The 21,486-nt window shown below is 37.0% G+C and overlaps 1 protein-coding gene across 8 annotated transcripts in view; it reads right to left on the reverse strand.

Moving 5' to 3' along the window:
- Window positions 1–21,486, reverse strand: part of CTNNA3 (catenin alpha 3) — a 1,922,732-nt gene that overhangs the window by 900,749 nt on the left and 1,000,497 nt on the right. For all 8 annotated transcript variants that reach the window (XM_025285111.3, XM_025285110.3, XM_044942173.2 and 5 more), the window contains 2 exons: window positions 14,552–14,632; window positions 1,592–1,744 (listed from right to left, as the gene is read on the reverse strand). In XM_025285111.3, the coding sequence (XP_025140896.3) occupies window positions 1,592–1,744; window positions 14,552–14,632 (234 nt within the window). The remainder of the gene's footprint in view (window positions 1–1,591; window positions 1,745–14,551; window positions 14,633–21,486) is intronic.

The raw sequence follows: 21,486 nt of genomic DNA on the forward strand, positions 1-21,486 counted from the left end.
ATTCATAGGGACAGCATTTAGTTTGGTGCCTTTAATGACTTGCTCCTTCTGTTCTGCTCTCTTTTAATTTTTAACATTTTCCTGTGGGAATAGTTAATAAATATTTGAGGAATGAGTACAAAAAGGAATATATAAATAACTAATAAGCAATTGACTGGATTAGTTAAATGCAAGCAAACCTGGAACTCAGCTTTGACTCTTCATTAGCTTGGTCTGGGTTTTGTCCTTTATTTCCACATAAGGCCAATGGGAATTATATCAGCTGCCCTGTTCTCATAGAATTCTTAGGAACTTCAAACATTTCAAAGTTGGAGGTAAGGCAGTTTTAGGGCTGAAATTATCTTAGTAACCACCTATTTATCCACTCCTTTCATTTTCTAAATGTGAGGATTGGGGTGCAGAACGTTTATAGTGGAAGTGCTAGTTACATGGAAACTTCCTTCCCAGCAGATCCACATTAAAAATGTTGGGAAAGTCTTTCACCTTCGTAAATATTGTGTAGAATGCTGTGTTTCTAATTCAAGTGGTGACTATTTCTAATACAAATTTGATAAGCAATTTGGGCTCCCAAACACATGTTCCACCACAGAGTTCATGGCCTATATGGGAAGGTTCTGGCAATCATAACATTTAATAATCAGCACAGCATGGGCACTGACAATGAGTCTAGACACAAGCCAAAATCAACTGGTAGAGTCATACTAATGGGTACTAGTTCAGTATGAGAATCAGTTCAACCACATTTCCCCCTTTCTGCCACTGGTTCCTGGGCTTGTGAGTACTCTCACTTTTTTACTGGTGTTGGGCATTCTTCCACTCGACTTTCTCTTATACCATGACTGCAATACTGATGCCCATAATATGGCAGATTTCATTATCTGTCTTCTAGGAATTTCCCAGCACTTCATAGCTCCTTCATATGCCAACCCACCTCCCAAAACATGGGGTATGTCTCCAGTTTCCAAGCAGAAGAGGATTATAGTTTTATTATCATCTCCTCTTGCTTCTACTGGGACATGGACCAATCCACTATCTCTTCTTAATTACTCTGGGTTTCTCTATCCCTGTATATCCTACATTCTACAGTCATGTTTCATAGTTGAATATGATTTGAAAGGCTGAGGAGTAACATAATCATGAAAAGATGAGAAACAATAAAATGGCATGAGAGAGAGCATCTAATACTTTTAAAGTAGATTCATTTTGATGTTTGGCAAAACTAATACAATTATGTAAAGTTTAAAAATAAAATAAAATTAAAAAACAAAGAATATGAAGAAAATATTTGTAATGATAAAAGCCATGTTAACCAGGTTTTGTGTGCGTGTGTGTGTAGCTCTGAAAAGAAAATGTATTAAGAAAATATATTCATCATATTTTCACAATTCTTTCTAAATAAAATGTTCCTTTCCAAGCCACTGGGAATAGTTCATACAATTTGAGATACATACCTTCATATTACTTTGGCCCATCTCTGTTTCATTTGCTGTAAATGGTCAAAAGTTTGTATTTGAGCTCAGCTCAGCTATAAATGCAGAATGAGAGCCCTATTCTCCTGGATTTAGAGTAGTTATAATTTCAGCGCACTTACCTCTACAAGCCTGCTGGTGTGTTCACGGAATATTGCAGCATATTCTTTTATTTCCTTTTCCCGGCCATTCTTGGCAGCTTCAATGAGAACCAGAAGTGGGACTGTTGTATCCAAAAAGGAGTCTGACACATGATCTATGATAGCCTTACGGAGCTGAGGAGAAGTAAAAAATTCAGTTTTTTTTCCACCCCAGGAAATGGTTCATATTATTTCATATTTTTACAATCTCAGTAATTACAAAATTCCTTTTATATATTTTTGCACAGTCTTTTAAAATCATAATATTTAAGACTGTGTATGAATGTCACTTACAAAGCTGAAACAAGGTAAATATCCAAGAAAAAAAAATATTGAACAATAGCTTTCTTGCTCTCAAAAATTACTATTTTTTTCTTAAACTGTACTTAGCCTAGAGGTCAAATTATAAGTGACAGTACTCCATTTTTCCCTCAAAGAAATTGCACTCTTATAATGTTTATGCATGTGTACAAACAACATGGTACAGCATGTATTTTCATAATTACAAAATTATAAAATGTTTTCTGCCTTGTAGGAAGAACTCATGATAAATTTTGTTTAGCTAAATTGTAGACTTCAAGGTAATTAAACCAAGTTAGATCACTGATTATGCCAGTTGATAACAGATTAATAGAGCAAGGAGAATAATAAATGAGTTTTGATGTCCAATTTTCTTTGTTTGCATTAATTGTTCTTGCCCTCACACCTTAAATTATTAAACAAGTATAACATTCTGCTACAATTAGTTCTTTTAAATTAGATTATGTGTAAGCTTATAAATGACAATCAGGCAATTATTCTGCTCAGCAGATATTTTCTGAAATTTAAAACTAAGTTGGAAAAATAATGCATTATATTTATATAATATTGAGTTTTTAAGGATCACAATATCTTGAATGTTTCATTAACAATGGCAATGAGTATGAATGGGTCCAAAGTTTTTGGTCAATTCCTTCACTTAATTTAATAACCTATGTAATAAAACAAAGATATGAATAGCTATCAGACAGAATCTATAATTTGCCTTCTGTGAAAATTACATTTTAGTATATATTTTAAAACCAGGAGGTACTTATTCTAGTTTTAGATTACATGAGAATTAATATACTTTCAAGGGGTTGAATGATGTAGCTACATGGAAAAACAAAACAAAACACTGTCTCTCTTCCTTTAGCAATGATAGGATATATCCATAATAGTTACAGATTTGGGGGCAGAAAATACCTTCCTCTAAGATAGTGGTGCTTTCTCAGAAGAACTGTGAAATTTTATGGCTATCAACAATTTCACAAAGGCAATAGGAAGATCCCCAAGGAAAGATTCTGCATAGCATGCAGACAAGTAAATCACTAACGGCAACTAATTAACATTTACTGAGCAGTTACTTCCACAGGATGTAGAGTGCTAAGTGTTTCCAGGAGAGGGAAAGACCTTAAGTGAATGAGCTGTTTGATATCCACAAAGAGTAGACCAGTGAAGTCAGACAACAGATAAGTTAGGAGTTAGCTGGCAACTATAGGGTGCATTAGTTCTACATACGTAAGAGAAAAGTAGAAGAAATCTGTCAGAGGTGGAGTTATTTTCAATGACCTTCTCTTCCTTTTATCCTTTTTTTCTTTCATTTCACAATTTGTATGGAAATACAAAAAACCTCAAATAGCCAAAGCGATCTTGAGAAAGAAGAATGGAACTGGAGGAATCAACCTACCTGACTTCAGGCTCTACTACAAAGCCACAGTTATCAAGACAGTATGGTACTGGCATAAAGACAGGAATATAGATCAATGGAACAAAATAGAAAGCCCAGAGATAAATCCATGCACATATGGACATCTTATCTTTGACAAAGGAGGCAAGAATATACAATGGATTAAAGACAATCTCTTTAACAAGTGGTGCTGGGAAATCTGGTCAACCACTTGTAAAAGAATGAAACGAGAACACTTTCTAACACCATACACAAAAATAAACTCAAAATGGATTAAAGATCTAAACGTAAGACCAGAAACTATAAAACTCCTAGAGGAGAACATAGGCAAAACACTCTCTGACATATATCACAGCAGGATCCTCTATGACCCACCTCCCAGAATATTGGAAATAAAAGCAAAAATAAACAAATGGGACCTAATTAACCTTAAAAGCTTCTGCACATCAAAGGAAACTATTAGCAAGGTGAAAAGACAGCCTTCAGAATGGGAGAAGATAATAGCAAATGAAGCAACTGACAAACAACTAATCTCGAGAATATACAAGCAACTCCTACAGCTCAACTCCAGAAAAATAAATGACCCAATCCAAAAATGGGCCAAAGAACTAAATAGACATTTCTCCAAAGAAGCCATACAGATGGCTAACAAACACATGAAAAGATGCTCAACATCACTCATTATCAGAGCAATGCAAATCAAAACCACTATGAGGTACCATTTCACGCCAGTCAGAATGGCTGCGATCCAAAAGTCTACAAGTAATAAATGCTGGAGAGGGTGTGGAGAAAAGGGAACCCTCTTACACTGTTGGTGGGAATGCAAACTAGTACAGCCACTATGGAGAACAGTGTGGAGATTCCTTAAAAAACTGGAAATAGAACTGCTTTATGATCCAGCAATCCCACTGCTGGACATACACACTGAGGAAACCAGAAGGGAAAGAGACACGTGTACCCCAGTGTTCATCGCAGCACTGTTTATAATAGCCAGGACATGGAAGCAACCTAGATGTCCATCAGCAGATGAATGGATAAGAAAGCAGTGGTACATATACACAATGGAGTATTACTCAGCCATTAAAAAGAATACATTTGAATCAGTTCTAATGAGGTGGATGAAACTGGAGCCTATTATACAGAGTGAAGTAAGCCAGAAAGAAAAACACCAATACATACTAATATATACTAACTAATATAAACACCAATATATACTAACGCATATATATGGAATTTAGAAAGATGGTAACAATAACCCTGTGTACAAGACAGCAAAAGAGACACTGATGTATAGAACAGTCTTATGGACTCTGCGGGAGAGGGAGAGGGTGGGAAGATTTGGGAGAATGGCATTGAAACATGTAAAATATCATGTATGAAGCGAGTTGCCAGTCCAGGTTCGATGCACGATACTGGATGCTTGGGGCTGGTGCACTGGGACGACCCAGAGGGATGGTATGGGGAGGGAGGAGGGAGGAGGGTTCAGGATGGGGAACACATGTATACCTGTGGCGTATTCATTTTGATATTTGGCAAAACTAATACAATTATGTAAAGTTTAAAAATAAAATAAAATTAAAAAAAAAAAACATATAGAAGGAGGGCCAAGAGAAGATTTGCACTAAAGATACGGGATTGAAAGCCAGCATACATATGGTAGGTAATTCAAACCAAGGAGGTGAACAGAATGATATAGAGGGACATTCACAGTGAGATGTCCATGAATAAAATCTTAGAAAATATTACCACTTATGAGTAATATGGGCATGTTGGGTAGATGAAAGAGTAGGACCTTAAAAAGAGACTGAGATGATGGCCATACAACACAGATCAAATGATCAACAGTCAAAAGGGATACTTTCAAATAAATTTGTTTCAATGCCCTACAAATGAACTTATCCTACCAAACACAATTGTAATACCTACATTATAGATATGTTGAATCTCTTTTTCTATGTATTTGATTTCATTCAACAAGTATTTCTGAACACATTTCCCCTGAATTTCTACCAAGAACTAGATATTGTGAGAAATGTCAAGTTGGAATCACAGGATTCCTGATAATCTAATGGAGGAGACAGTGCCAGTAAATATTATAATAAAGGAAAATCAAGAGACTGACAGGAATGTCAAGAAGATAAAACGGTTCAGAATTGTATTTTAAAGATAAGTTAAATTAAAAGAACCAAGACTTCTCGATGGGATTTGACCACTAGATTACTAAGTTTTAAGGGAAAGTGGGAACAGGAACCCTATTGCTCTGGTTGGATGAGTGAATGGGAGCGAAGACGTGGAGACGGAATAAACTCCTGTTTCTAGTAATTTGATTGTCACATAAAGAAATAAGACTTGGTATTAACTACATTGAGACAGGTTTAAAGAGGGATTGTTTCTCATATAAAAGACTTTGATGTGTGTTCTTATCTACAAATAAACTCGGAAAGTCAGACTGAGATTATCCTCCTATGCTTTAAAAAATTACATTTTGATGTATTACCATATAAAAATTAATAGTAATACAAATAACTGTTGTCTTAGATTGTGCCAATTTTTGTAAATACTTGAATAATTACAGCAATCTGTATTTGCTCTGGTCTGCATCTTTCCTCAGTGGTGCCACATTGTCTTCCTTCATTTTAAAGATATTTACTCCCCTGTCCTTTTATTATTATTGTTTCTTCAAGTTTCCAACTAATTTCCCCTGCTACTCATTCCATCCAGCACCTCATATACAAATATTAAAATATCCTTAGAGTTGTGGTTTGATGTATAGCTGATTTACTATTAATTAAATAATAAATTCTTTGATTAATTTTTTTAGACTAAACCAAATTTGTTGTTGTTCAGTGACTTAGTCATGTCTGACTTTTGGCCACCACATGGACTGCCGCAGCCCAGGTTTCCCTATACCTCGCCATCTCCCGGAGTTTGCTCAAACTCACATCCACTGAGTCAGTGATGCCATCCAACCATCTTGTCTTCTGTTGTTCCCTTCTCCTTCTGCAATCAATCCTTCCCAGCATCAGGGGCTTTTCCAATGAGTCAACTCTATGCATCAGGTGGCCAGAGTATTGGAGCTTCAGCATCCATCTTTCTAATGAATATTCAGGGTTGATTTCCTTTACAACTGACTGGTTTGTTCTACTTGCAGTCCAAGGGACTCTCAAGAGTCTTCTCCAACACCACAGTTCAAAAGCATCAATTCTTCAATGTTCAGCTTTCTTTATGGTCCAACATCTCACATGACTACTGGAAAAACTATAGCTTTGACTCTACAGACCTTTGTTGGCAAAGTATGTCTCTGCTTTTTAATACACTATCTAGGTTTGTCACAACTTTTCTTCCAAGGAGCAAGAGTTTTAACTTCATGGCTGCAGTCACTATCTGCAGTGATTTTGGGCCCCAGGATAATAAAGTCTGTCACTGTTTTCATTGTTGCCCCATCTATTTGCCATGAAGTAATGGGACTGGATGCCATGATCTTAGTTTTTTGAATGTTGAGTTTTAAGCCAGCTTTTTCACTCTCCTCTTTCATTTTCATCAAGTGGCTGTTAGTTCCTCTTCGCTTTCTGCCATAAGGGTGGTGTCATCTGCATAACTGAGGTTACTGATATTTCTTCCTGCAATCTTGACTCTAACTTGTGTTTCATCCAGCCCAGCATTTCACATGATGTACTCTGCATATAAGTTAAATAAGCAGCATGACAATATACAGCCTTGATGTGCTCCTTTTCCAATTTGGAACCTGTCCATTGTTCCATGTCCGGTTCTGTTACTTCAGAACACATTTTTTGCTTTCTTTCTAAGTCATGTTGCTAACCACATAATATGATAAATGAGAAAAAGGGTACCACATATTATATTCAGTAGGACAAGACAGAAGAACTGGAAAATATGCTTTCAAATAAGTTTTGTGCCAATGTTTTCATGATTATGTTGGAAAATGGCTAAAATGACCTGATACAAGATATTACCATGCATAATGAGCAAAACGAAACTTCAGTATTTGTATTTTCATTCAATGTAACAAATTCATTTTGAGTTATATATCTAAGTGCAAAGCACCATTTGAGGCAATTTGGGGAATACTAGAATGACTGAGATGGGGTAACTTAGGGAGGAAGTGAGACAGAGATTGATGAGTATCTTACAGGAAGTGCAAACAAATAAAAAACAATTGACTGTCATGGTTAAGGAGGTTTCTATAAGGATGTGACATATATAATTCATTTTAAAAACTGATTAGGATATTAAGAGTTGGAGCTGGCAAACATCATATTCTAGGAATAGAGATTATCACGAGCAAAGAAAATAGATCCTCCCGAATCACAAGCATCTGATGTGACTGGAATATGGTGCTAAAGATTGAAATAGGATTTCCTTAGGCAGAATGGAAATAGTGAAAGGTATTTGAGGTAAAAAGAACAAAATTCAGACTGAAAGATTAAAAGATGACAGAAGGAAATGGCCAGAAAATGGTGATTTGTGTTAGACGTGAGAGATACCCTTAAGGTATAGCATGTAGTCAGCAGGCGGGGGATATCTTTTTTGAAAGCACCTTCACCCCACGCAAACAACAAACAGCACAATTAATGCAACCGACCCACCCTTTTCTCACCAGATCATCTCTCATACTAATTTCTGATCATTTACCCTCACATTCATAGCTATGATTACAGACTACATTAGAGGCCTTTGGTGCTTTACATCTCATCCACTGGACCAGTCTCTGATTCCAGCTGTTATTCCTGGGGCCAGTTCTATGTCCTCCAAAGACATCCCACCTCAAGTGCATTCCATGCTTCATTTTGTTATTCCTTCTCAGGGCCTGCTCCAAGTCTCTAGGAGATTCTCAGGTCAAGCACAAATAGCCTGCAAGTTCTGGAAACTCAACAGTACTAGAAATGACCCTCATCCAATGGGGATGGGAGCTACTGGATAAAATTCTCAGCTTCCATCTACTGGTCAGACAATTCTGGGAGACATTCTGTCCCTTCTCAGACATCCTTAAGCAACTGATGCCTATAGTGACAACCTCAATAATATATTGGTTCCTCCTTTCCTGCCTGTTCTTTTATGCTTGAGGTTCTTTTACACTTGCTGCTAGTAATTACCTCTCAAATACATGACCTGAATAAAGGCCTCAGTCTTTGGATCTGCTTTCAGGAGAATCCAATACAAAGTAGACTCATGCATCTGGTGTTAGTGCTGTTTGCTCACATAGCAAGTAACAGACTCTGATGTCTTACATAACTGCCCATTGATGATCACACTTTGCCACTTTTTGCAAAACACTCAGTTTAATTCTGCCATCTCCTGTATTATGGCTAGCTGTGAAAGAGGACGTGAGATAAAACTATAAATGAACATGGGACAAGCTATGGAAGACACTGAAAGCTATGATAAGAAATTTCCTTTATATGTTCTGACATATTTATATGGAGTTTTTTCATTGAAATTGTACAGTCATCAATATCCATGTGTAATAACTAAGTAGGATCTATCTTGTTTATCTCTATACTATTTTCCTGCCAAGTGAAACAATTCATTCCTTTCATTTGGGTGAAAAAACTTTAAAGAAGAATCCAACAGGCCAGTGTGAAAATAGGACAATCTTAGAAGCCACAGCACTTAAATATGAAGTTAGTGAGAGGACAATAGGAGTTAGTTTTCAGTAAATATCTGTTTGTGGTCAGAAATGAAACCTGCCAGGTACAAAACTAAATTGAGGGGTTTTCTACCTTTTCTCACTACAGTTTAATAAAAGGCTTTGAGACATCAATTTTTCTATTTCCCACTGATGTAAATGGTATGAGATCTCAAATAAAATACTATATTTCTCTACAATGGAAACCCAAAAGTGGGAGCTATGCCTTAAAACTGTAAGAAAACCCTGCACACACTCACAGCCCTACCAAATAAGGGATGAGAAAAATTGTGAGTAGAAGAGGATTGAAAAGAAAAGAAAGTGTTTTAGAAAAGAATCATCCTCAGGAAACCATAAAACTTATATTTGTGTACATGAATGTCATTTTAAGTCAAGTAGCAAAATATGACTTTCAAACTCAATTAACATAGGAACTATGTTATATAATAATAATGCAATAATTAATTCAGCATATACACTCTGTGTCAGCTTAATGAGATGTGTATCTTATGGATACTTATTATTTGATGAAGAGAATGATAAGGAGGAGGTATAAGAACCTACATATATTTTTATGAGTAGGCCCTGGTACTCCCAACAAAATTCTAAGAGAGATGGGAATACCAGACCACTTGATCTGTCTCCTGAGAAATCCGTATGCAGGTCAAGAAGCAATAGTAAGAACCAGACATGGAACAACAGACTGGTTCCAAATTGGGAAAGGAGTACATCAAGGCTGTATATTGTCACCCTGCTTATTTAATTTATATGCAGAGTACATCATGAGAAATGCTGGGCTGGATGAAGCACAAACTGGAATCAAGATTTCTGGGAGAAATATTAATAACCTCCAATATGCAGATGACACCACCCTTATGGCAGAAAGTGAAGAGGAACTAAAGAGCCTCTTGATGAAAGTGAAAAAGGAAAATGAAACAGTCCGTTTAAAACTCAACATTCAGAAAACTAAGATCATGGCACCCGGTCCCATCACTTCATGGCAAATAGATGTGGAAACAATGGAAACAGTGACAGACTAACTTTTGGGGTCCAAAATCACTGCAGATGGTGACTGCAGCCATGAAATTAAAAGATGCATGTTCCTTTTAAGAAAAGTTATGACCAACCTAGACAGAATATTAAAAAGCAGAGACATTACTTTGCCAACAAAGGTCCGTCTGTCAAAGCTATGGTTTTTTCCAGTAGTCATGTATGGATGTGAGAGTTGGACTATAAAGAAGCTGAGCACCAAAGAATTGATGCTTTTGAACTGTGGTTTTGAAGAAGACTCCTGAGAGTCCCTTGGACTGCAAGGAGATCCAACCAGTCCATCCTAAAGAAAATCAGTCCTGAATATTCATTGGAAGGACTGATGCTGACGCTGAAACTCCAATACTTTGGCCACCTGATGCAAAAAAACTGACTCATTGCAAAAAATCCTGATGCAGGGAAAGATTGAGGGTAGTAGGAGAAGGGGACGACAGAGGATGAGATGGTTGGATGGCATCACCGACTCTATGGACATGAGTTTGAGTAAGCTCTGGGAGTTGGTAATGGACAGGGAAGCCTGGCGTGCTGCAGTCCATGGGGTCGCAAACAGTCAGAACAACTGAGTGACTGAGCTGAACTGAACTCCCAACAAGGAGAAGAGATGACTATAGCAGTTCAACAATTCAGCAACTATAGAATCAATCAAACTGTTTTGTTTGTTTTCACTAGAACCCTATTTTATTCGACATATCTTGTCTTTATTTTTGCATTAATGAAACAATTATTTCTCAATATATTAATACATGAAAAAATAATCCACCTTTGGTGAAATCCAGTATCTGTTTCACTCTGCACAATTCAGTAGAAGTGGAATACATTTGATTTAGTTTTTTTAATGAAGTAAAGAAGGTTTAAAAAAAACTTCCTTATATAGAATTTCAATATGTATGCAGTGCTCAAATAAATGAGAAAAGAAATTAAAAGAAGAAGAAAATTGAAATGTATAACATGTAAAATACATACTAAGGAAGAAAAAATATTATAATAGTAAATCAGTGTATTACGTACTAAAAGTCTGACAATGAAAAGGCCATTATCCCTGGCCCCTGAAAGAGTGGTCACAAATTTGGTCTGGGATTAGATGGACGTGGGCTGAAACCTCAGCTCTACTGTTTGCTGGGTAAACTGACTCACCTGAGGGACTGAGATAGTAATGCTATGGCATTGTTTATTTTTTCAGGGATAAATCCAATAATGTAAGTACTATAGTGGCTAGAGAGCTATGGAAAGCATTTGCTAAATGAGACATGCTGTTATAACTATCATTTTAAGGATTCAAAATCCATTGTGAAGAAAAAGCCACTAAATAAGAGAAACACAAACAGAATATGGTTATTGCTTTAAAACAACCATCAATGCTATAAGCACTCCAGGAAGAAAAAAAGAGGAATTCTAGCTGATAAAAATGGCAAAGGTTTCATGGCAGAAATAGCATTTATATTAGTTTTAAACATTCTCAATCAATTAGCAGTTTTGTAGGGAATAAGCAGAACAAGTCAGGCACCCAGTTAAACAATCCATATTTACATAGATGTGTATGTGTCTGTAGGTAGAAATGGAAGTGGTGGGAAATTTGGTGATGAGTAAGTACACCATCCAGAGAAAAGGTTAATGTGCTGGTATGGTGAGGAGGAAAAACTAAGGAAGAAAGCAAAAGGAGAAGGAACACTAAGAATTATGAGAATTAAGTTGGGGCCACATTACAGAGAAGCTAAAACACAATGCCTATGACTTTTTTCTTTGTTCTCTAGTACAATAGCCAATGAAGTCACAGAGCAAGAAAAGACAAATTATTTATTTGAAACAAAAGAACAATAAGTCACATGTAAGACATTTATCTATGTTACCCCAAAATGTATACTCTGCTTCTTCCCAGCTATGTCTAAGCAATCTATCTCATTCATTGCAGATGACATTGATTCTCTGAGCTAAAATGTTTCTGTATCGTCAATGGACAGGTTATGGGTAAACAAATGAATTCAGATGAATCAGCAGAGAGATGGGCTTAATTTTTTTTAAACTGAAAACAAACAAACAAACAAAAACCCACAGACCTAGAACAAGAATATTAAATATTCTGAAGAAAAACATTATAAGGGTAGGGGCTTTCTCCTTCCTGTGTGAAAAGTATATAGAAGATGCTTAAAACCAACTGCTTAACAAATTTTGCAAGAAGAAGAGGTGGAGATGACTCATGTTGCTTAGCTTTTATTACTGCCACAAGCATAAACATCATGATGGAAAATGAAGTTCTTTGGAAGGGAAGCAAGGATACAGAGAAAAAATCATACAACTGCCTCAACTCACATTGAAGACCATGAATGTCTCCAAAGACAGCTCCTAACAATTCCATCTTCCTATATACACACTCCACTTTTCCCATAGAGGATGTTTTTGCTTGTCCCTGATGACCTAGAACATAATTTGTAGTATTCTGATCAATAGAATGTGGAGCAAACAATATCCTGGTGACTTTCGAGCTCAGGCATTAAGAGGGCCTGCAACTTCCATCTTTCTTCTCTTGGATCCTTGAACCAATATGTAAGAAATCCAGACTTCCCTGCTAGAGAGAGAAGCCACATGAATGGGGACTTAGGAGATCAGACACCACATGGAGAGAGGGAAAAAGAAGAAGCACTGATGTCTCAAATACTGAGCCCTGAATCCAGAAATCATTTTAACTACCAGTACATGGGAGACTGCAAGTGAAAATGCTATAGAAATGGACCCCCTGACATTCCCACCCAGCCAACCCATGGAATCTTGAAACAATAAAGTGGCTGCTATTATTCGTGGTGCTTTGTTAACAGCAATATTAACCAAAAAAATAATAATAATAAGATGTGGACCTGTGAAACCACAGGAAATTTTCATAACTCTGAGACATAGCAGTTCTCTATTAACCTACTATTACATCCTCTTACTATGAAATATTAATAACCCCCATGCTCTTTCCCTATCTCACTGATGATGTGGGGTTGAAATCAAAGTATGATTTTGAGACACAATATAAGATTGCTGGTTAAATTTGAATTTCAGATAAACACAGCTTTTTAAAAATATATATATAATTATGTTCCCATGCAATATTTGTTTGCTGTTAATCTGAAATTCAAATTTAACTGGGCATCCTGTACTTTGATTTGCTAAATCTGGTAATCCTACACACAAAGGATTGCTTTATCTTAACTTTTTTTTTTTTTTTAAGAGAAATAATGATTCCAAAAGCTTTGGAGGTATAAATGTACATCAATTCTTTGTGCATAATGTTATTGAAGGCAGTCCAGAGATACCGGAATGAAAGACACAGTTGTTAATAGCTCATAGTAACAACTTTTTCAAGTTCTGGGAAGAGCAGATGGGGTAGAATCATGAAGGTAGAGAATGAAAATTACACAACTAACCAGGAGGATAGTCGTGGGGTGTGAGAATTCCTGACTTGGTTGTAGGTTATGGCTGCGTATTGGTTCGGTGCTCCTTCCTCAGGAAGGTTGCCTCACCATAATAGCCTGCTTTCTCATCTGCATCTTAAGACAAGTTGTGCTAAATTCCTTTCAGCTCTTAAACATTCCATGATTTTAAGTGCTGATAGTAGAAAAAGGATTTGCATTCAGGTCAAAATGTTGAAAAACTGGAATTTCCCCAGCCTTCAAAATTGTGCTTTTTACAGAGCAAATATTACCTGGTTGAGGTAATATTAACAAATATTAACAAATCCCTATTTGTTCTATTTCCAAATTGTTCAGGCCATTTTACTAAATCTTCCCCAACTAAACCAAAATAATATATTGCATTGAAAGCTTATGGGTGAAAAGTTTTTACCCTTCTTTTATAAGTTAATGGTGACCAAGTTAAAGCTGTATGTGCAAAAGAACTCCAGTTATTAAATAGTGGAAAGGAACAGAAAGCAAAAGTCTTTAAAAATAGCTAAGTCTTCATATTTCTGGAGGAAAAAAAATATAACTTGTGGCATAATACTAGACTTCTGTTATACTTAATAAATCCTTTCTAATCCTATGTTCCTGATAACCTAAGGTTAAAAGGAGCCTTAGACAGGAATTAATTTCTGAAGCATCCTGAAGGGTTAGAAGGAGAAATTGGCAGGGTCTCCAAATGACTAGCTGTTTCCTCTAAGCATTTGGATAATAAACTCAGTTTTTAATCTAATATAATCAATTTACCAACAGTCTCTAAAAATTTACTATGTACCAGGCACTTGGAGGCATTTCATTTCAACCTCATAGCCCTATCATGTATTATTAATTCCATTTTCTGGGTCTGGAGAGGCTTAGAAAGGTGAAATCTGTTCCTGAGATCTCATAACTGATGATAGCAGGGCCAGTATTTGAATGTAACCCCGCCTGATATTGTCACTTTTTCTACTTTATGTTTGCCACAAAAATGGGTGAGTTACATAAATGTGGAAAGTATATATTCACTGTTCCTGCTCTGTGTTCTAAATTAATTTAAAAAGGAAAAAAAAAAAAAAAGGTTCCTTCTACTTGGTGTTTGTCTCCATATCTTTCTCTTCACTCACCTGTCTGCGAAGGTCTCTTGTCTTCTTACACATGTTTTCTATTGCCATATTGAGGGTATTACTCCTTTCCTTTTTTCCAGTCTGCAAGGGAGAAAAAAAAAATGGCATAAGCAATGGTATTGAATTACTCTTTATCACTTAGCAATCTGCTTTCTAAATTTCCTGAAAATAACAGCTTGAACATTCAAGAATAGGTCTCGAAACTGCTATGATACTGCTATGATTCATGAGTACTTCACTTAAGAGTAAGTTTGAATGGTGATTAAAGTTCACATTATTTTCTTCTTTAAGCTTCTGTAATATTTTTGATATAGGCTTGGGCTGCATTCAGTGTGGCAGTAGGCAGAGCATTATCTCCAAGAAACTATGATCTTCATTCTTAACAAGTCGACTCTTTAACTGCAAAGCATGCAATTAGCTTAAAAGCATTAGATGCCCAATTTGTCAACTTCTGTGGGAGTTTCTGAAGTCATTTTCATGGTGTATTGTGTAAGTTATGCAGAGCCATATTGGAGTTTTGCTAAACACTAAATAAAATATGCAGTGCAAATTCATACAATTTGCAAAAGTTGACCACAAATTTAGCTGACAATATTCCAAGAACAAAGTGTTTCAAGTGAAAACTGGACGCCGTTTTTGGCTCTTTGGGATAATTTGTGCAACACCTTCTTCTCCTTTAAGCGGAACAGTTCTATTATATCCTTAACCTAAATCTTTAGGCTATTAAGCACATAGAGAGTCACCTTGGTTGGTATTTTCTACATATTACTTTTGTGGGAGACAACTGAATTGAATCTAATCATACTTTTCTAGTGATATCTTATATAAAAGAGATTGAAAAAAATCATTATGTGATTCACCTCTAGGAATATTGCTACTATTTAAAATTACAAACTGAAAGAGCTCTTGACAGGAGACCTTGAAAAGCCGGAAAGCAAGTTTAAGCAGCTGATAACTGAAGGAGTTTACATCATGAATGGTATGAAAGGGCATTGAGAGGAGGCACAGAACATTAGGCAATGTGCCATACACTGCTCCCAATGACTGAACTCATATATGAATCCATATCTCCAAGTGGAAAGACTCCTTTATAAGAAGTTCAAAACCATCTATACTCTACCCATATCTGTGTTTTGAGTCCAATCTTCTGCCACATCATTTTATGTACTATTTTTTACAGAAACAATATTTCTATACATTTCTCTCTCTTCTCCCAAGTTCTTACATATATCTTTGATTGCAGCAAGTGTCTCCCCAAATCATTTTCTATTAAAATCCTACCTGTTTCATAATGGTTTCCACTCAGAGTTACCCCCCAACACCTGTGCTCAAAAGTAAGCCCTCACCTCTCCTTGTTCTGATAAAATGTTCTGATAGCATTTTAAAAACTTCCCAAAATGCTCATTTTGTTTCTGTACAGGTCAATCACCTTTACAATAATGTTAGAATCTTGATGTTGGCAAGTATATCTTTTTTTTTTTAATTCTTAAAAGTAATTTGTATAGAATTTATTAAATAGTATTGGCTAATTTATAAATAAACAACTTGATTCAAAACACAACATAGTTTTTTTAAGGACCTACTATAAGAGATTTTAGCATCTGCTCATCAAGGCACAACTAAAATCCTCTGTTAACCAAGGTACCCATGTAAACCTCAAGTAGATCTAGTTTTGCTCAGCAGTAACATTACTGATATTTATGATTCAAAAGCACCATCATTTAAGCCCCTTCAGTACACAGAAAGTTCTGGGGCATCCACAGACCAGCCTACTAAATTCCAGTAACAATGCTCAGGCTCTATGATAGCCAACAATTGACCCCACACATCTCCAGATACCTCATGGGGGAAACACAGCAGAGGGTTACTAAGTCCTTTACCACATTTTCTTTTTGAGAGTGAGTATGCAGTGCATGCATGATGGAAACTGTCTCCAGTGAATGAAGTGGGGAAAGGAAGAAGGGAGAAGTAGGAGAGATAAATAAAATTCTAAAGGTCAGAGCAATAAGGCCACGGTGGCAATTACTTGGATTGCCACCAGTACAGTAAGCTATAAGACAGTTTCAATTTTACCTAAAGAATCTATCCCTTATCCTCTAGTTTAATGCAATGCTAGCTCTTGATTATCTCTTTCCACTTCACAAAAGCAGAGACTGTCAATCAGAGGAAGGAATAGGACAGACCAAGAGACACCTCCCACCCCCAACACACACAGGCATCAGGAATAACACGAAAGATTTCTGTGGTGTTGGTCAAAAAAACTCACTAGTTTCTGTGATATGATTCATCAGAACAACTAAAAGATGTCAAATTTCTCAGAGTTAACAGCAACGACATAGAAAACTTTCATAAAGGATGACAGTGGGTGACAGCATAAGGAGATTAAATAAGGACTATAAAGATGATTTCCCAATTTCTCCTCAGAGTTTCACCTTAGTTTAAAAGGTTTAATTGGGTCAAAGACATTTTGTTCTCCAGATAATAAAAAACAGTCACTACAATTTCAAGAAATATAAAGCTTTCCTTTCTCTCATCCCTGTGTTTCCATCCCCCTCCCCCACATTTCTTCTCTTTCACCCCCAGCTTTTTATTGGGTCCTTCCTCTGTTTATACAGATTTATTTGGCTCAGTCAAGCTATTTTATGCCTCTTTAATCCTTTTGCATGGCATAAAAATAAATAAAGCAAGAAGAAATAGCCCCATCCTACTTAAAAGCCCTCATTCCTTCTGTTTTCAAAGCCTCAACAAATCATCAAGCAATGAGCTGGGACTGAAGGTGAATTGTGTGTGCTGAGGTAAGGGACCGAAAGGGCAGGATATTAAAACATAATCACAGCTAACAGTCAAGAGCCTGCCTATATTCCCAATGCTCAGAAGAGAAGATGCCCCTCAAAGGAAGCTTTAACGGAACATTTAGGATCAGCACAGTCCTACTAATGGAAAAATGTACCACTTACAGTAAAAGGCGAGGAGAAAAACTCAGAAAACACAGCACAGATCAGCACTGTACAGGGAAAGCAATCATATTCTTCATCAGTAAATGCACTGCCAGGAAAGAGTATCTCAAAAAGAACAGTTTTGAGTACAGACTTCATTCAATGAAACTCCATTATTTTATTACTGAATATAATAATTTTATTATGAATATTATAACTTTGTGAATGCTATAATATGATTATTCATAATATTATGAATATTTTGACTGAGCAAAATAAATCTGGATAAACAGAGCAAGGACCCAATATAAAGTTGGGGTGCAAGAGAAGAAAGGTAGGGGCGGGGGATGGAAACACAGGAAAGAGAAAAGGGAAACCTGTCCCAATGTGATCTAGGCTTATAAATCTTAACTATGAGTCTTCCCGTGAATTCTGCTTAACCATTGCTCCCATACAACTACCGCAGTCAATTACACTCTCTCATGTGGTTCCCTAAAGCTACCTACATATTTGGAAAACATTGCTACATCAATAAACTCTCCTTGAATTATCTGAGTTTGAGTGTTTCATCTGTATCCTTTTGGGACTCTGGCTAGGGAGACCTTTTAACACTGGATTGTTCAATATGATAGCTAACAGTCATATGTGGCTATTCAAATTAAATAGTATTAAAAATTCAATTCTCTATTTAAATTGAACAATAGCCACATGTGTCTAGTGGCTTCTGTACTGTACAGCACAGATACCTATCTCTTATCTCATAAAATTGTATTCAACAGCACTGTTCCAAAATATACTTTTGTTTATTCAAGTGTATAATGAGTTCCTACTTTTTCACAATCACCTTTTATTTGAGAATAAAATAATGAGCAAGAAACAAACAAACAAAAAAACCCAACTCTTAAGATGTATAGCAAAGAAACTAGAGATCTAATTCTGTCCTCTTCTTTGTTCCAAAAATCTTCCCTCTACTCCCATTTCTCATGGAATTAAGAACAAACTTTCGATCACAGTGTTCAAAGTCCCACAGGATCTACTCCCATATTTACTCACCAAACATCAATAAGATACAATAATGAATCTTTTATTTTCTAGGCAATACACAATGACAGCTTGGGAACTCAGAGCAGGTGAGTTACAGATAGAACTTTATTTCAAATATACTAGTCTGGCTGGAATTTGAAGAATGTACTGATATTTGAGGAGATTAAGAATAGAGACATGCCAAATAATTAGATAGTTGCAGCAACAGTCCACAGAAGAGAAGAAAAGGGTGAAAATTAAAGCAGCAGCTGTCATGAAACTGAGCACGACCCTGTGGGGTACTGGGCATGGAAGCCGTCTGTGTCCCCCATTTCTCATTTGTAGGAAGCAGACTCACACTTCCATGAGTTCCAAACAGCAGATTCAAACAGATGCTAATCAAGGAAGGGAGGAGATACATAGACAAGGGAGGAGCAGACAAGAAACAGTCAGTCAGTTCAGTTCAATCACTCAGCCTAGTCCGACTCTTTTGACCCCATGGATTGTAGGATTGTAGCATGCCAGGCTTCCCTGTCCATCACCAACTCCCAGACCTTGCTCAAACTCATGTTCATTGAGTCGGTGATGCAATCCAACCATTTCATCCTCCATCGTCCCCTTCTCTTCCCACCTTCAATCTTCCCAGCAGCAGGGTCTTTTCCAATGAGTCAGTTCTTTGCATCAGGTGGCAGAAGTATTAGAGTTTCAGCTTCAGCATCAGTCCTTCCAATGAATATTCAGGGTTGATTTCCTTTAGGATGGACTGGTTGGAACTCCTTGCAGTCCAAGGGACTCTCAAGGGTCTTCTCCAACACCACAGTTCAAAAGCATCAATTCTTCACTGATCAGCTTTCTTTATAGTACAATTCTTACATTCATACACGACTACTGGAAAAACCATAGCTTTGACTAGATGGCCCTTTGTCATCAAAGTAATGTCTCTGCTTTTTAATATGCTATCTAGGTTTGTCATAGCTTTTCTTCCAAGGAGCAAGAGTCTTTTAATTTCATGGCTACAGTCACCATCTGCAGTGATTTTGGAGCCCAAGAAAATAAAGGCTGTTACTGTTTCCATTGTTTCCCCATCTATTTGCCAGGAAGTAATGGACCAGATGCCATGATCTTAGTTTTGTCAATGTTGAGTTTTTAGCCAGCTTTTTCACTTTCCTCTTTCACTTTCATCAAGGGGCTGTTTAGTTCCTCTTCACTTTCTGCCATAAGGGTGGTGTCATCTGCATATCTGAAGTTATTAATATTTCTCCCAGAAATCTTGATTTCAGCTTGTGCTTTCATCCAGGCTTGCATTTCACATGATGATATAAGTTAAATACACAGGGTGACAAAATACAGCCTTGACGTACTCGTTTCCAATTTGGAAACAGTCTGCTTTTCCATGTTTGGTTCTAACTGTTGCTTCTTGACCTGCATACAGATTTCTCAGGAGGCAGGTCAGGTGGTCTGGTATTCCCATTTCTTGAAGAATTTTCCAGTTTGTTGTCATCTACAGTCAGAAGCTTGGGCATAATCAATGAAGCAGAAGTAGATGCTTTTCTTAAGTTCTGTTGCTTTTTCTATGATCCAACAGATATTGGCAATTTTATCTATGGCTCCTCTGCCTTTTCTAAATCCATCTTGAACACCTGGAAGTTCACAGTTCAGGTACTGTTGAAGCCTGGCTTGAAGAATTTTGAGCATTACTTGTTAGCCTGTGAGATGAATGCAATTGTGCGGTAGTTTGAACGTTCTTTGGCATTGCCTTTCTTTGAGATTGAAATGAAAGCTGACCTTTTCCAGCCCTTGGCCACTGCTGAGTTTTCCAAATGTGCTGGCATATTGAGTGCAGCACTTTCACAGCATCATCTTTTAGGATTTGAAATAGTTCAACTGGAATTCCATCACCTCCACTAGCTTTGTTCCTAGTGATGCTTCCTAAGGACCACTTGACTTCACATTCCAGGATGTCTGGCTCTAGGTGAGTGATCACACCATCATGGTCATGATAATCTAGGTCATGAAGATCTTTTTTCTAAAGTTCTTCTGTGTATTCTTGCCACCTCTTCTTAATATCTTCTGCTTCTGTTAGGTCCATACCATTTCTGTCCTTTATTGTGCCCATCTTTGCATGAAATGTTCCCTTTGTATCTCTAATTTTCTTGAAGAGATCTCTTATCTTTCCCACAAGAAACAATAGTGCAGTCCTGGGGCAGGGTCCTGGTTCCTCCTCAAGGGATAAACATAATAGTATCTTTCAGGTCTGCAGAACTAAAACCCCCACCAAAGGAAAGATGTTCCAAGAGAATGTCACAGTTTGATAAGCTTGAGAAACTCATCAGGAGACCACCTGACGCCACGTTAAAGGAGTGCAGGCCCTGCCCACACACTGACCCTCATCAGCAACTCTACCCTTGAACCATTGCTATAAAAGAAAGAAAAGAAAGAAAGTGAAGTTGTTCAGTTGTGTCCGACTCTTTGAGACCCTGTGGACTGTAACCTACCAGGCTCCTCTGTCCATGGGATTCTCCAGGCAAGAATACTGGAGTGGGTGCCATTTTAACACTTCACCAAACCCTTCAAGGTTGGGACACAATTTTGAGAGGCATGATCCTCCTGTGTTCCCCTCTGCCTGGCAAAGCAATAAAGATATTCTTTTCTATGTTACTCAAAACTCTGCTTCCAAGATTCAGTTCAGCACCAGTGCTCAAAGGCTGAGTTTTCAGTGCCAGTCAGGAAGAAGAAAATAGCCTTACGGACTCTGAATGAGTAACTTGGGCAGGATGATGCTGGCAGATGCTGGAAGGGAAACAGTATCTCTCACTAGACTGTACAGTCCTTGAGGGAGAGAAACTCTGTACATGTAATTGTCCCTCATATTACCTAGCACAGTGGTTGCACATAGTAAGATCTCAGAGGTTATTTTTTGAATAAATAGAGGAAAGATGGACTGATCCTTGGCAAATCCCATAATATTTCTAGACC

The sequence above is a fragment of the Bubalus bubalis genome, chromosome 4, assembly GCF_019923935.1.
Source record: "Bubalus bubalis isolate 160015118507 breed Murrah chromosome 4, NDDB_SH_1, whole genome shotgun sequence".
Classification (NCBI taxonomy): domain Eukaryota; kingdom Metazoa; phylum Chordata; class Mammalia; order Artiodactyla; family Bovidae; genus Bubalus; species Bubalus bubalis.